This window comes from Peromyscus californicus, unplaced genomic scaffold (assembly GCF_007827085.1).
Source record: "Peromyscus californicus insignis strain IS unplaced genomic scaffold, ASM782708v3 Scaffold_15__1_contigs__length_86483966, whole genome shotgun sequence".
Taxonomy (NCBI): domain Eukaryota; kingdom Metazoa; phylum Chordata; class Mammalia; order Rodentia; family Cricetidae; genus Peromyscus; species Peromyscus californicus.
This window is the reverse complement of record NW_026294447.1, coordinates 60,026,226-60,043,016: the sequence shown is the minus strand read 5'-3', so window position 1 is coordinate 60,043,016 and position 16,791 is coordinate 60,026,226. Positions and strand designations below refer to the sequence as shown.

The 16,791-nt window shown below is 45.4% G+C and overlaps 1 protein-coding gene across 8 annotated transcripts in view; it reads right to left on the bottom strand.

Annotated features, from left to right (window-relative positions):
- The window catches only part of Wdr20 (WD repeat domain 20), a 65,475-nt gene that overhangs the window by 25,318 nt on the left and 23,366 nt on the right, over nucleotides 1-16,791 (bottom strand). For 7 of the 8 annotated variants that reach the window (XM_052739008.1, XM_052739004.1, XM_052739001.1 and 4 more), the window contains exon 2: nucleotides 599-781. The exons of the other annotated variant lie outside the window; for it this stretch is intronic. In XM_052739008.1, coding sequence (XP_052594968.1) covers nucleotides 599-781 — 183 coding nt within the window. The remainder of the gene's footprint in view (nucleotides 1-598; nucleotides 782-16,791) is intronic. 8 annotated transcript variants of the gene reach the window in all.

Genomic DNA, 16,791 nt, shown 5'->3' with positions numbered 1-16,791 from the left:
CCTCAAAACAAACAAAAATCGCATCTCAAGTTATCAATATGCTCATCTCCATTACAGAAGTGATGTGTGTGCGCAGGCATGCCTGTCCATGAGGCACACACCTGTGGAGGTCAGAGGTCAACACGCTGAAGCTCTCTCTATCGCTCTGTGTCTTTTTTCTTGAAACAGGGTCCCTTGGAGCTCACTGACTGTCATCTGGACCAGCTGAGTGCTGGATCCCTGGAATCCTTCAGTCCCCACGTCCTAGACTGGGGTTAAAGACACACTGACCATGCCTGGCTTTTGACGTGGGTGCTGGAAATCCAAAGTAACACTTCGCTCTCTGAGCCATCTCCCCAGCCCCCATGCAGAAGGGTTACAAGATCTGTGTAGATAGCTGGTCATTCTCTGCACAAATGCACAAAACAATGACCTCGAGGAAAAAACTAGTTCAGGACACTCATCTACAACATTTAAACTTGCATGATACAAGATAAAGACAGCGGAACAGATGAAAAGGACTTAGCTCAATGTGTAAAATAAGGCCCGCTAGCTACCCTTGAGTAAGAACAGAGAAACTCTTACAGGGGTTCAATAGCTCAGGCGGGGTGCTACTTACTTCCTCATTAAACAGCTTGCTAGTTTCTTTTTTGATGGGGTCTATGAGCTGGACTTGGCCTGCGGAAAAGCCCACTAGGAGAGAGACACTCTCTGCTGTGGCTGTGAGGTGGTTGAAGTCATGACAGGTGGGCTGTGTTCCTTTGTATATCCTTTTATCTATTGGTTTACTCAAGTCAGCAGCCTGGAGGAAGAAGAAAAATACACACGGTAAGCAGCACATTGAGATGAGAAAGCTAAACTATTTCATACTCCATTATGAACTTCAATTTTAAAAACAAAGTTATTTAAAATACTGCTTCAATTGTGACAAACTAAATTCACCTCATATTTCATAAAAGCAATTTCACATATGTAGTCAACTAGATATTGTTAGACTATCTACAAAATATTCGTTTGTAACTTTTGTTTCCACAATTTTTCCTCCTTCAAATGTGTATGACAAGGACTCCCAAACTTCAGAAGGAAAACCTCTTTGATTCTAAATTCCTTATTTCCAAATGCATCCCAAGGATTCTAACAGAATAAGTCTATCCACACAACTCGGGTGTGTCTAGAGTACCTGAAGGCCCACTGCTCAGTTACCTGGAGCTAACGGTACTCAAAGTGTGGTCCAGACTGGCAGGCAGCAGCACTTACTGGAAACTCAGAATGCAAATTCTCAAGTGCCGCTCCAGACCCTGTGCATCAGAAATGGTGAGAGTAGCCTACAAGTTGTAGTTTTATAAGCCTCCCTGGTGACCAGATTCCCCAAGACCTGAGAACCACCCTGAGGCTTCTCTCCCTGCTGCCATCACCTCTACTGCTTACAGTAGCTCTGCAACATCCTACGTCATGAGCAGTCACCATCCTGCCTGACTAATGTCACAGCTGGACTTGGAACCTAGTTCTGTTGACCATAAGCAGATGGGGAGAAAACACATTCAATGTACTCTAAGGTCAAAAGCAAATAGTGACTTTTCAGTGTGTCCCCAACCCCCCCCCATTAAATTTTTTTTTAACATTTATTGTGTGCATGCACACAAAGGTGCCGTGTGGAGCATGTGGAGGCCAGCGGACAAGCTGTAGAAGGCAGTGCTCTACTTCCACCATGAGGGTCACAGGGACTGAACTCAGGGTTTCCCTTCTTTCCAAGATGCTTGTTTTCTTCGAGGAGAAATGTCCCACATAAGTGCAATATGCTAGGTTGTTTCTGCTCAACAAAAGCAAGCCACACCCCTCCTATGTTTGAGAATCAAGCGGAGGGCCAGTGAGACGGCTCAGAGGGGACAGGTGCTTGTTGCCAAGTCTAATGATCACACATACACACTCTTACACAGACACATTTCAAGTAAATCAAAAGGACAAGACAAAACCACAGGTGGAGACAATACCACTCTCAGGCATGTCACTGTCTGTCTGTCCTTCACAACATTCTCTGCACCTCAGGCACTACTGAAAACCCACAGACTCCAGTTCCCCACTTTCCTCCAAAGGGGTCTGGGACACTGTATGACTGAGACTGTCTGATTCCCAAATAACAAATACTGAGTAGAAAAGAGGACTTCAAAATTGTGAGTGGCCTTGAGCGAGCTCGACACAGAAGATTTCAGAGTGAGTACCTGAGAGGGCCGTGTGTTCTTGGAGCCCAGCAAAAAGGAGGCAGGCTACCCTCCCAGCTTTGCCTCTACCACAACACAGATGAGATGCTCACCTTTAATCCTAGCACTTGAGAGGCAAAGGCAGACAAGATCTCTAAGTTCAGGGCCAGCCTGGTCTACAGAAAGCTCCTAGGCAGCCAGGGCTACCCTGTGAGATCCTGTCTCAAAAAACAAACAGATCAAAAAACCAAACTCACAAATGAGACATTCTGTTCTACCAACTGTGGGATTGTCTGGAGGACAAAACAAGGGGTGTGCACAGGAAACAGCACTGAAATGGATGATGAACACTAATTTGAAACAAACGGGATGCTAGCCTTGCTGCAAGGAGAATGGAGGCGGGGGTGTCTGCTGTGCAGAGAGATGGGCTCAGGACAGCTGGGTAGAGCTGGAGGATCAGCACCGGAAAGCACCTAGAAGGACCCAAGACAGGCTTGAGGGAAGGCTCCTGCTGGGCCCTAAAGGCTGGGCAAGAAGACCCCAGGCTGAGGGAAGGAGAGTAAGCCACCCCAGAACAATGTAGTGAGCAGCAGAAGGAAAAGTGGCAGAAATAAGATACACCGGGCAACTAGAGAATACAACTCCATTTTGAAGTGAGACTCACTCAATTATTTTTAGAACTATTTTATGTGTGTAAACGTCTGCCTCATTCATGTATGTCAGTCACCACAGGCATGACTGAGGAGGACAGAAGAGGGCATCACAGTGATTGTGTGCCCCTATACGGGCGCTAGAAACTAAAGCCAGGTCCTCCCAAAGAGCAGCCTACACTTTTAACCTCTGATTCATTTCTCCAGTGCTTTCCAGTTTCTTTTCCTAGTAATTCTTTTTTTTTTTTTTTAAATTAACAATTGGCTAGGTAGTGGTGGTGCACAGCTTTAATCCCAGCACTTGGGAGGCAGAGGGAGGTGGATCTTTGTGAATTCGAGGCCAGCCTGGTCTAGAGAGTGAGTTCCAGGACAACCAGAGCTGTTTGTTACACAGAGAAACCCTGTCTCGAAAAGGGGAAAAAAAAAGTCAGGCGGTGTGGCCCACACCTTTAATCCTAACACTTAGGAGACAGAGGCAGGCAGATCTGAGTTTGAGGCCAACCTGGTCTACACCTGAGTTCTAGGACAGCCAGAGCTAGACAGAGAAACCTTGCCTTGAAAAACAAACAAACAAAAAATAACAATTGGGCCAGGTGCAGTGGCAGGCAGATGTGTGCGTTTTAGGTCAGCCTGGTCTACAGAGTGAGTTCCAGACCAGCCAGGGTCACAATGTGAGATCCCAGTCTCAAAACCAACCTACCCCGACAACCCACATTTAAAAAAAAAAAAAAAATCAACAAGCAAGACAGATGAGACAATTTTGAAGTTTGTCTTCCACTTCCACCACTCCTGGGACACACCAAAGCACAGCTGGACCCGACAACACTTCCTCTCCACCTCAGGCTATTCTTCTGTCCTCGTTCCTCATTCCCTAATGGCACACCAGGTAACATTCTGCCTACACCAAACAGAATTACTAGGAAGCCTCAAGTGACCCAGAGGTACTTGCTCCCCACTCCCTGAGCACCCATCCCACACACACAAGTTACTTTTCTGAAACTACTCATAGACTCCACTCTTGGTACCTGAGGTCTCTGGCGTCTAGCCCACACAGTCTGCCGGTTCACACAGCACAGCTGTCTCCCACCGTCTTCCCTCAGCCATCAACCACTAGCTGGGCATGCTTCTGTCCTACCTGCTCCCTCCTGGTGTGTGACACTACGTGGCGCTCACACCCTTCGAACAGCAGCAGTCACTACCTGAGCCGGCCTCTGTCCTTCTCCCAGGGGTCATGATTCCCTAGCAGATGGCTTCCCAGCTCGAAAGCTTCTGGCAGGAGGGAGAAAGTCTAGACCTTAGAACTTGGCAGGCTTAGACTCAGAACCACCTTCCCTCTTGACAGCTAGCTTTTTCCTGTCCCTGAGGCCCAGAGACCAAGTCCTGCCTGCCCAGACAGTAACCACCACCATCCTAGTCACACAGCTCAGGTCCAAAGCTTTGCTAGCTCCCTCATCTCCATTTATCAAAGCATGAAGACCTCCCCCGCTGCCACACTCCCCCCTCGTCTCACAAAGCAATAGCTGTCTACCGAGCACCTCAACAGGCACTTGACACCCACTGCCCCATTTCATCTCTGATGTGGTAACTATGAAGGGATGCAGGATTCAGATCCTGTGTTCTTCTCTATCTTCAGCTATTCTCCACACCACCATGCTAAGCCTCAGTTGACAGGGCCTCTCATTGCAGCTTAGTTGGGGTAGTCTCCTTGGCCACCTTCAGGAATACTGCTGGTCACTTTTAATACCCACCTGCTCTCCTGGCTCCTACTCTGTGCTCCTCAGTTCATCTGAGTTCCCAAGCATGTAAATAATCCCACCACAAGGTCTAAATGCTTAATTCTTTGCATGGCTTCAGAATTTTTAAGATTTTATTTATTTTTATTTTATGTGTATGGGTGTTTTGCCTATATCCACATCTGTGCCTGTGGAGGCCATAAGAGGCACCAGACCCCCTGGCACTGGAGGTACGGTCATTATGAACCCCATGGAATCAAACCTGGGTCCTCTGGAAAGGCAACAAATGCTCTTCACCACTGAACCTTTTCTCCAGCCCTCAGAATTATTTTTATATGTTAACTGCTATAACAAAACTACAGTAACAACTCCCTAAGGAGTGGAACTTCTGTATTAAAGGTACATACATACACTGCACTGCTCTACAAACTCAGCTTTCAGTTTTCAGCTTCCTAGTGGCTGCTACATGCTTTGCATCCTAATTATTACCAATGGTCTGAGCTCTTTTAAACATGAATTTGTAACAGAACCAGTTTCTTTCTTTCTTTTTCTTTTTTGAGACAGAGTTTCTCTGTGTAGCCCTGGCTGTCCTGAAACAATCTCTGTAGACCAGGTTGGCCTCAAACTCACAGAGATCTGCCTGCCTCTGCCTCCTGAGTGCTGGCATTAAAGGTGTACGCCACCCCCAAGCTCAGAACCAATTTCTTAAAATGTCTTGCCAGTTTTAAGAATCATTTCATATTGGTTTCCATCCTCAATAGGGCATCCATAACATCACAAACACTCAATATTTACTGAAGGAACTATAGTTACTCTTGCTTGTTTTTAATGTTAAAAGTGCATATGAGTTCTGCATATGATGAGTTACTGATCACAAAATAATGTGTCAGTGTCTCATCACACTCATTAGCTCAACTTAGTAAAAACTTTTAAGTAATGCTTTAAAAATACATACTTGCAAGGCATCATGGTGCATGCCAGAGCAAAGATCCTAGCACTTGGGGAACAGAGGCACCAGGCACACACATGGTGTACATATTCATGCAAATGAAACACTCTTTTTTGGCGTATACCACTATGCCTAGCTAAGTAAAACACTCTTGCACATAAATAAATCTTTTCAAAATGAAATAAAATAATTCCGCTAGGGAATCAGAGCCGATTTGCCAAAGTTCTAGTCAGTAAGAATTCTTAAACGTCTCTCTTCTTTCTTCCTTGGTCCACAGTGTCTCTGGAGATTCTTTTCTAAGAGGAATTTTGCTGAAACTTGGTGAGGAACTGTTCCCCCCGGCACACTCTGCTATCCCAGCCTGCCTGGCTCCCTGTGGAATGCTGCTGAGCCAACAGAAGTGTTGAGCATGGGCTAGAACCTGTGAGGGGTAGCCTGGCTCCCATGGCTCAGTGGGTACCGCTCAGCTTGAGCCTGTGTGCCTTGAGCACAACCGTGCCACATCACGTGGCCCTGTGCTGAGGCTCTCTTTGTGGGAACTGCTACTTGATCCTCTAGGGTGTCCAGAGCATTGGATATGGTATGAAAAACATCTAACTTCTTTGGAAAAATGTGTTAAGTGACAGATCCTGACCGTGTCAGGGGGAGCCGGGTAAGTGATAAAGGTGAAGTTAATCTCCTTCCTCATCCACATCTGAGAATCACCTCAGGGCAAACCAGTCTTATTACAAGAAAAGAATAAAATGTCCGTTTACTGGCAAGTTTAACAATTAAAATGCTCATTAGCAGACTGCTCTCTTTGTAGTCTTTGTCTGCAATCCCTTTTCTTACACCTAACCCCACTTCCCCCTTCTCAAGCACTCCCTGCCCAGATGACAGTTTCATGGCCCACCTAAGGTCTGCCCTCTGGCCCAGCATAGCTCGGCCTCCTTGGCTCTGTGCCAATCTCTTCCCACCCACTTCTACCCTGTCCAATTACCACACTAGATTAAGTCACTCTCATACAAAACCTCCAGGGCTATCTGCAAGCGAGGACAGCTCTGCCATCCCAGCTCCCTCCCAGTGGGTTTTAGCGCTGCCCCCTCCTCCTTACCCCAAAGGCACTGCTGTGCCTCTGTGCCTGCCAGCCTGGCCTTCTAGTCCAGCTCTTAGCTAGAAAACCTGCTCTGCTGCACTTCCAGACAGACCCTGCATCTCCTGGTACAAGCTGCTTCCTCCCATCACTGACCTTGGTTGTCTTCCCCTGAGCTTCAGAGGGTCCTTCACCACGGGCCACATCATTAGTGGTAAATGGTTTAATAGTACTCCATACACTGTGAAAGCCAAACTCCTCTTTAATAAGTCAAGGAAATGGTCACTACCAGCCTGAGCAGACTGCTAAGAAAACAGCAGCAGCAGTCCAGAGCACCAAAGGTCACCATTATGCCATTTTGAGCATCGGAAGAACTGGTGTTTCCTATTATCGTTCATCTTGTATTTCTATTGTAACGTGTGCATGCTGAGGTCAGAAGACAACTTTGTAGAGTTGGTTCTCTCCACCCACCTCTCTGTAGTTCCCTGAGGATTCCACAGCACAGCAAGCACTCTTACCCAGAGACTCTCACGGACCCTCCCCACCATTCTTCTTCATCAACTCCAGATAAGAAGAATAAACATGTTCTTTCCAACGTCACAAACAATATACACTTCAGGGAAAAAGATGGACTACAGGGGCATTATCTTAAAACTTAAGATCCAAAATAAACCACATTATAAAGATTGTTCCACAATTTTAATTTAGTTAGACTTGAAGCTTGAAGTCTAATGTCTGGGGCTGGCCCACTAGTCCACATCTTCTGTAACTGGAGAAACACTCAAGGTATTTAAGCCACAGGGGACACTAAGTATTCAGAGCTGAGTGGGATAACTGCCTAGTGACAAAAATACCAGACATTCTCAAATATGTTCACTACATCCATTTATAATATATAGAGGCAAACAGGTAACGTGTAACTAGTAATAGCTGTACATGTGCAGATGTCAGCAGTCCAACCCACCTATCCTCTAGAACAAACAAAACTAGTTGAATCTTGTAAAGCACCCACACAATTCACCCTTCTCACAGTTCCTTCAGGTTCAACAGTCACATCCAAATATCCACACAATTAGCAGTAATACTATGTAAAAAACTCAGGAGGCAGAAGCAGATAGACAATCTCTGTGAGTTCAAAGCCAGTTTGATGTACAAAGTGAATTCCAAACTAGTCAGGGCCACGGGTATAAAACCCTGTTTTAAAAAACAAAGAATAACCCATATGCAAAGAGCCAAGCACTTAAATGATAAACATAAACATAGAGCAACCATGGATATGCATGTATACTTAAATATCAGCAAACTAAGAAATCAGTAGGCTTGGACTCTATTATCTCAGCATGAAAAATAATGCCAATCAACAGTAAATTTCAGTGTTTCAAGGTCAGGATCTTGTCAACATTACTCTATCTCCTAATAGTAGGCCTGGCATATAGGTAAAGTATTGCTAAATATCTGTACCAGCAAAGAATAAAGGGAAAGGAGCCATGAGACCCAAAACAGATTCGCACAGATACAAACATCATCCTTTTGCTGACTAAAATGCTAACAATTAATTGCCTTCTTGGGTGCCCATCTGTAAAAACAGGAAACAAGAACTAAAACAACAACAAAACCTTCAAACTCCACCATGAAATACTGGTAGGGCCTCTAGAGTTTGCAGAGCACATTCGCACATCAGCTCTTTACCCAACAACCTAAGCCTGTGCAACAGCTACTACCGAAGCTCCTGTCCCATAAACAGGGAAACAGCATTAGGTGGTGCGGAACCAAGTGAGAGAGATGTGGCAGGTTCAACTGTCCTGTACACCTTCTACAGGGTCACACTGACACAGCAGAAAGCTGTAGACCAGGAGGTGGCATTCAGTTCTCAATGTCTCTCTGTGTGTGGCTGTGTCCTGTGGGATCAGCTACTCCACTGTGCTCAGTTAAGCCCAGATTCCAGACCTCCCTTCTTCTAATGCACTGATCTCACTAAAGTGCAGTGATAATGGTCCAGTTCCCAGCACTGGAGGAAAGCGATTTTCTCTTCTGATGGAGCGGAACCAAGTGAGAGAGATGTGGCAGGTTCAACTGTCCTGTACACCTTCTACAGGGTCACACTGCCACAGCAGAAAGCTGTAGACCAGGAGGTGGCATTCAGTTCTCAATGTCTCTCTGTGTGTGGCTGTGTCCTGTGGGATCAGCTACTCCACTGTGCTCAGTTAAGCCCAGATTCCAGACCTCCCTTCTTCTAATGCACTGATCTCACTAAAGTGCAGTGATAACGGTCCAGTTCCCAGCACTGGAGGAAAGCGATTTTCTCTTCTGAACACATAAAGACCCACTACTCATCTCACAGGCTTTGGGAGGAAAAACAAAAAACAAAAAACCCACAAATGAATAAAACCAGGATACTTCTTATTGCCTATATTTTCTAAGAAGGAGAACCCATGTCCTGGCACGTTTTCCTTCCAGTATGACTTTCCAGAACATGACAGTAGCCTCCCTTCTTAGTTTCAGTCCTTTTTTTGTTCTTGGACATACTAGCACACAGCCCACACCGCTGGCATTCCAAATCCATTCACCTTACCCAAAACAAGCTCTTGGCAAGGTGCCTGCCAGCATGCTCTGATGAGCTGACCTGGAGTGAGTGCCTACCACGCACATACCAGAGGTGTTTCGAGTGTGCAGCAGCAGTGAGGCTGTGAGAGGTGTGGCAGGGAACAGGGGAAGGGAAAACAATGAGCTGAAGAGCATCCCGCTAAGAACACAGGCTGTTAATGAGATGTCGGGTGTGAGCACATCACCCTTCTGTCAGCCTCAAACGGGAAAAGGGACACAGTCACCAAAGGCACAACAGTCCCAGCAACAATGTCCAGAATGGCTTGCTGTTCATCAGAAACAGGCTTCTTATGGAGGATGGGGGGACAGCAGGGGAAGAAGCTGAGGGCCAGGACAACAAACCAGCATCTTCCAAGGCCCTGCACTGCTAGCAACTATCTGCTAAAATGACAAACTTCTGTTGCTATCATATGTCATTTTTCCCAAGGCAGCTCGTCATCAAAAACACTTAACAATGTAAAATCTACTCCTTTTTTTCTCAGAATAGTTTTTCTTCTTCTAAGCTCTTTTGTCCATCTCCTCTTTATCTTTCTTTGTTTTGACATGTCTCTCTGTGTTACCCAAGTCAATGTGTAACCCGAGACTGTTCTGCCTCAGCCTCCCAGATGCTGGGAATACCACAGGCAAGTGCCACCGTGCCCAGGTACTGTAGGCAGCTGCTCAACCGCACCTCTCCCACCTCCTCACTCTTGCACTTCGTGTACACAATCCTGCTCATCCCAGGGGTCACTCACGACAAACGGCTGTCCCGGTGTCTCACTCAGGCTAATGAAATACTAATTTCTTCATTAAAGAAAAACTATGAATAAACATTAGGTAAATTCAATTTGCACACATTCTAACACCAGATCTCATCACATTAAAATGCTGTCATATTCAAATGACCTATGTTTAATAAACCCTTCTGTTAAATATGCATAGAGATATGCAGTTCTATTCCAAAAAAGACTGTCAATATCTCAAATGGAAGGAAAGAAAAGTGCTTTTATTTTTGCAAAAAGATACCCATTTTAAACTCTTAAGAAAATAACTATTTTATCAGATACGGTGGGTCACACCTACAATTCCAGCATTCTGGAGACTGAAGCAGGAAGACTGCCACAAATTCAAGGTCACCCTGGACTTCACAGTGAGTTCCAGGCCAGCCTGGTCTATAGTTTGAGACTCTGTTTCAAACACATCAAGCAGGATGGAGATAGGGACCAGTCAACAGAATGCTGCCTAGCATGCACAAAGCTCAGATTTGACCCCAACATAAACAGGGATTGGTAACAAGGTTAAAATCCTAGTACTTGGGAAGCAAAAGAATCAGAAGTTCAAGGTCATCCTTACTGTTAAGACTGCATGCTGGCAGGAGGGGGCCATTTTTAAGGCTTCCCCTGGAGAAGCTGGGCATGCTAGCACACACCTACAACCCCTGGTACAACCCCAACACCCGGGATACAAAGGCAGGAGTCCTGCAGCAAGTTCGAGGTTAGCCTGGTCTACATAGTGAGTCCAGGCCAGCCAGGGCTGCTACACAGAGAAACCCTGACTCAAACAAATCACAAACCAACAACAATTTACAACAAAGTTCTCCTCGAAAGAAGTGTGGAGAGGGAAAATTCTATGCCTTTCTAAAAGTGCTAAGATAATACTAGTAACTTAAAGATGATCATATACCAAGGAGTAGGGCATGGTGGCACATGATTTTAATCTCAGTACTGGAAGGTAGAGGCAGGTGGAGCTCTGAGAGTTCTAGGCCAGCCTGATCTACACAGTGCAACCCTGTCTCAAACAAACAAACAACAATCACCAGGCAATATAGTTCCTATATGCTGCTTTCAAGTGTCATGCTATTGTTTTTCTGACCTTTAGATAATCCTTAGGATTATATTTTGCAAAGCACACATAAGATTTTTTTTACATTTTCCAATTCAAGTTGCTGGTAACATAAGCAATCCTCAAACCCCCAATTACACAGCAGCCCTTCAGAATCATGCTGCTTCCTTATCTTATAAGAAACAGAGGCCCAAGGATGTGTGGTGACCAGACTGAGGTTTCACAGTGCTCACAATCATACTTTTTACATTCATTACATTCATTAATTTCTCTCTAGGAGGGAGAGTGAGCTTGTGTTGCGGTGCACCTGTGGAGGTCAGAGGAAAAATTGGGCAGTTGGTTTTACCTTCCTCCATCGTGTAGGACTTGGCGGCAAGTGCTTTACACACTGGGCCACCTCACAGAAGCACACTTCAAACTGTTTCACCACAGTCAGCGGACTTAATGTGTTTTCTCTCTCTTTCTTTCAGTTTTTGTTTTGTTTTTTTTTTTTAAGATAAGCCCTCTCTAGGTGAAGCTCTCTCTCTGGAGCACTGGCCGGCTGGCCTTCAACTCAAGAGACCCTCCTGCCTCTGCCCTGCAAATGCTGGAATTAAAGGCATTTACCATCACTTGGCCTTCTTTTGGTTTTTTGAGACAGTGTCTTGCTACACAGGCCAGACTGGTCTTGAACGAACAGCAATCCTAAAACCTCAGACTGGTATTTGTTGGTATATGCCACCACACCCAGTCTGCCAGACTTTTTTTTTTTTTTGGTTTTTCGAGACAGGGTTTCTCTGTGTAGTTTTGCGCCTTTCCTGGATCTCACTCTGTAGCCCAGGTTGGCCTCGAACTCACAGAGATCCGCCTGCCTCTGCCTCCCGAGTGCTGGGATTAAAGGCGTGCACCACCACCGCCCAGCCCTTTTATTTTTTTAAACTGTGGACCTGAGTTAGTTTTTTTAAAAAAAATTTTGAGACTGTAATTACATCATTTCCTCCTTCCCCTTCCTCCAATCCTTCCATATGTCCTTTCTTGCTCTTTCTCAAATTCATGACCTCTTTTTTCATTAATTGTTGTTACATACATATATGTGTATATGCACATGTTCACACACACACATTTCTAAATACATAATTACAACCTGCTCAGTCTGTACAATGTTACCTGTATGTACATTTTCAGGGCTGACCATTTGGTATTAGATAACCGATTAATGTACTCTTCCCTAGGGAAGACTACTTCACCCTTAGTTGCCGGTAGCTCTTGGTGTAGAGTTGAGGCCTCATGACCTTTTCCCTTTCCACCTTAGCATGTCTACTGGCGTCCTTCTTGATCAGCTCATGTTTGGGCAGTCACTTTGCTGTGACTTTATGGGTGCAGCTTCTGACGTTCCTAGGAGACCCAGTGTCACAGCAAACTCCGTGTTCCTCTGGCTCTCAGTCTTCCCCAGCCCTCTTCTGCAGTGATCCCTGAGCCTTAGGTGCAGGAGTTGGGCTGTAAATGTGTCTATTGAGACTAGGTTCCACAACTTTGCATTTTGATTAGATCTCCCTCAGTTGCTGCAGGGTGAGAACACCACTTACCAGGCTAGACCTGGAGAAGGATGTGCGGGATCTGGTTAGCTCAGGCCTTTTTAAAAATCATGTTTGAGCGTGCTGCAGGGGGCACTGCACTGAGCAACAGGAGTCCTGACCACATCATCCTCTTCTTAATAAGTACCCAACACAGATGGACCAATGAACTACAGAGGAAGTTAACAGGGAACCTCAAAAATATACAGGAACTGAGAACGGTGGTGCTGGGGCAGGAGGTGCGGTTTAGGTCAGAGAGAAGGCTCAGTGGTTAAGAGCACTGGCTACTCTTCCAGAGATCTCGAGTTCAATTCCCAGCAACCACATGGTGGCTCACAACCATCTATAATAGGATCTCATGCCCTCTTCTGGCATGCAGGTATACACGCAGAGCTCTCAAACATAAAATATAAATAAATTAAATTTAAAAAAATTTAATACAGTGCTTGGAAAGGCACTGTATTGCCTCTGTGATTGATGATTATTGATGATCTCTGTAAGTTCAAGGCCAGCCTGGTGTAAATACTGAGTTCTAGTCTAGTCAAAGCTACATAGTGAGATCCTGTCTCAAAGATAACACAGATTTACTTGAATAATTTCATATTAAATGATGGCATTTTGGGACTTACAATGTTGTTGTGTTATCAAAGAAGAAGCAAAGGCTAGTAGGAAAGGTCACTGAATATACTGTATATAGTAATGGAGACCAGCTATGAAAACAAGTGGCCAAACATATTCCATTTGGGATCTGTAATTCACATTGTTTGTGATCCAGCCAGAAGACAGCTGCTACTCCATCTAGCAGCACTAGGGGGAGGGCTGTAATCTCTGCTGTCCAAAGCCCCCAGAATGACTCGTCACTGGTACTACTCACTCGGCACATGTGCTGCTCATCATCTGTCATTCACAGCTTATCTCCCCAACTACTGTAGGAGAGGAGATGGCATGACTTACTTTATAAGCCAACTCAGTAGCAGCCACTCAGATATTTCTGTTTTCCTACCACATTAAGAGAGTCAAAGTACGTGAAGTTTATTAGGCCTTGATACAGTCCTAGTAATGCAACAGTAGGCAATGCAAACTGCGGCCTAGAACTGGTGCATGAGGCACTGAAGGAAGCCTCAGCTAGCATCCGAGTGTGTAACCGGCACAGACATCGCAAAAAGAGCGGTTTGTCAGCAGAGTGAGTGATCTCTCCTTTCATACAATTCCAACTCCTATAAACTTATTTGTAGAAAATAGTTTTTCAAGCTGTGTAGGGTGACTTCAGGAAGCTAGTGGAAGAGGACTGCCATGCATTCAAGGCCAAGCTGAGCTGCAAAGTGAGTTCTAGGACAGGGGTGGGGGGTGGGGGGTGGGGGAAGGGAGGAAGAGAAAGAAAAGGAAAGAGGAGCCATGGGTAGGGTAAAAGCACTTGCCTAATGACCAATACTGAGTTTGAGCTCAGTAACCTACAACTCCCCCTCAAGTTGCCCTCCGACCTCCACACATACCCCTCCCCAAATAAATATACTGGGAAAGAAAAATTATTGGGGGGGGGGCAAGGATCCTAACCCTATTTCAAAATGTTTCTAGTAGCATCTGGCACATTACATTTTTTCATTCCACACTCTGGCATCTGCATGTTGATCCTCACTGACCTCCTGACGGCCTTAGTTTATGTAAACTAAATCCTACCAATGTTCACAAAGTAACCAAAGTCCCTGATGATTTGTTTCTCAGAACCGATTCCTGTAATTAAGCAATGAAGACAGTTTAAAAGCATGTTGTTGGAGCTGGAGAGGCAGCTCAGCAGTTAAGAGTACTGGCTGCTCTTGCAGAGGACCTGGGTTTGGTTCCCAGCACTCACATGGCAGCTCATACCCATCTGTAAGCCCAGTTCCAGGGGAATCGGACACCCTCTTCTGGCTTCCTTGGACACCAGGCATGAACCTGGTGGCACACAAACACACATGCAGACATTTATACACGACACAGGCTGGCCTTAAACTCACAGAGATCCACCTTCCTCTGCCTCCTGAGTGTTGGGACTAAAGGCGTGCGCCACCACCGCCCCGGCATAAATCTTTAAGTATGTCCACACATATAAATAAATAGTAAAACTGACCACAGAACAAAGTTTACTATTAGCCCAGTCAAATGCGTAAGTGGGGCTGACATATGACCAATAGGTGAGGGTATCTTTTAAATAGGCCCAATCCTAAGTTTCCTACCAACAAGGGCCACTGGATTCTCCTTCGCGCTTCTGTGACAGCAGTGATGTCCCTGGGCTACCCTATATACACAATACATGAATGAAAAGGCAAACGCTGGTCTTTGTGGTAGTGTGCTGGACTGGTTCAGTGTACTCTTTCCTGGGGACAGTGGCAGATAAAGGCAAGTGTTCTCCCAGAATTCTTCTAGAGTCCAACTGCTCCCAGTTTATTTCTTGATTTTTTCCTCTAATTACCATTAATTTTTTTTCTTCTTGTATTTTGTGTTACCTGAGGCTGAACCAGGGCCTCCCACATGCTAACCCTGAGCTGTGGCCTCACTATTAACTTCATACTCTTCTAAAGGCTTTGGAAACGCCAAGCCCTAAGTTACCCTTTGTCCAGAAGAAATAGTTGTGTTCATAGTACAACTGCTTTTAAACATTCAGCAACACTTTAGCATTTAAACTTTAAAATCAGATGCCTGAAAGAGCAATAGTGGGTTGAGCAGAGAGGATGGTATATTCGTGGTCTCCACAAAAGACAGTGCTACATTAAAATGTAGGTTAGCAGGCCAAGTCACTTGGAAATGACAAGGAAGCTCCAGAGTGGCTGGCTGCACCTGGAACCCCAATAGTAAGAAGATGATGGGGGGTGTCACAAGCTCAAGAACTGCCTAGAAAGCAGAGAGCTTTTAGGGGGTGGGGCACAAGCCCCACACTGGAGGCCCAAATCAACCAAAATCCAAGCCTGCACACTTGCCCGTGGCTGTGTCTGTACAGTTACTCTTCATAGAGAAACCCCTCAGCAGCGGGAGATGACTCCAGTGGCAGAGTGCCTGCCTAGCACGAACCCGGGATGGTGGCCCACACCGGTAATCCCAGCACTCAGGAGGGAGAGGCAGGAGAACCAGAACTTCAAAGCTATTCTTGGCTATATATTTACAAACTTTAGGGTCAACATAGGCTACTTTTTTTTTTTTTTAACAGTGTGACCAATGCAAGTAAGTCTGACGCCAGGGAGTCAGAAGAAGGGACTCAGGAAACTGAGCTGGAAGAGCACTTTCAAATAAAAACTTCACATTTGTTCTCAAGATAAACAAACGAAATAAACTGCAAGGAATCAAACACCGCTTCATATTGAGGATAACCTTAGAGAGTGTGTTCACTGTAAATGTACTACACCCAGAACACACACACACACACACACACACACACACACACACACACACACACACACACATCCAAGGCTACAGCAGGAGGAAGCCAGCCTAGGCCACATTGAGACCATTTCAGGAAACAAACAAGTCTTCACTTCTTAATGTCCTTGCCTTTCATTGTGATTTTCTTGTTACTACATCAGACAGCAACACCTATTGTTAGACCCTGCAAGTGTACTGTTTACAAACAAAATAAGGAACTACAGAAACTCTGCAAAACTCATGAAGTCTAGGATACACAAATGACACTCATTAGGTGGAGCAAGGCCCCCAGGTATGTTCTGACTACAGCCAGCCCACATTAGGAGACAGCAACTGTGGGAGAAGAGAGGTACTTGCCTTTTGACAAATTCTCAAGCTGGCTGTGTCCAGACCAATTACAGCCAAAGCCTACTCCACAGCTCTTTCCAAAGCTCCTGAGGGCCTCTGGAACATTATACCTCGACAACTCAGGCAAATGTTCACTAATAAAACTCTGGTCAACAGAATATATGAGAAATTCTAAATTCTGCATGCAAATATGAGAAGGATGGCAGAAACAGGTACCCCTCCTTTTTTCTTTTGTTGAGGCAGGGTCTTACTATAGCTCTGGCTATTGTGGAACTCACTAGACCAGGTGGCCTCAAACTCAGAAATCCCATCTGCCTCTGCCTCCCGAGTGCTGGGATTAAAGGCGTGCACCAACACACCCAGCTAGTAGGTAACATTTTAAAACTAGGCTGCATAATTATGAAAAGCTACGCAGCTCATCTTGGGGCACACACACCTGCTTACAGCAAAGGCTAATGCTGCAAGAAGCATGAGGGCCACAGACAGCAGCT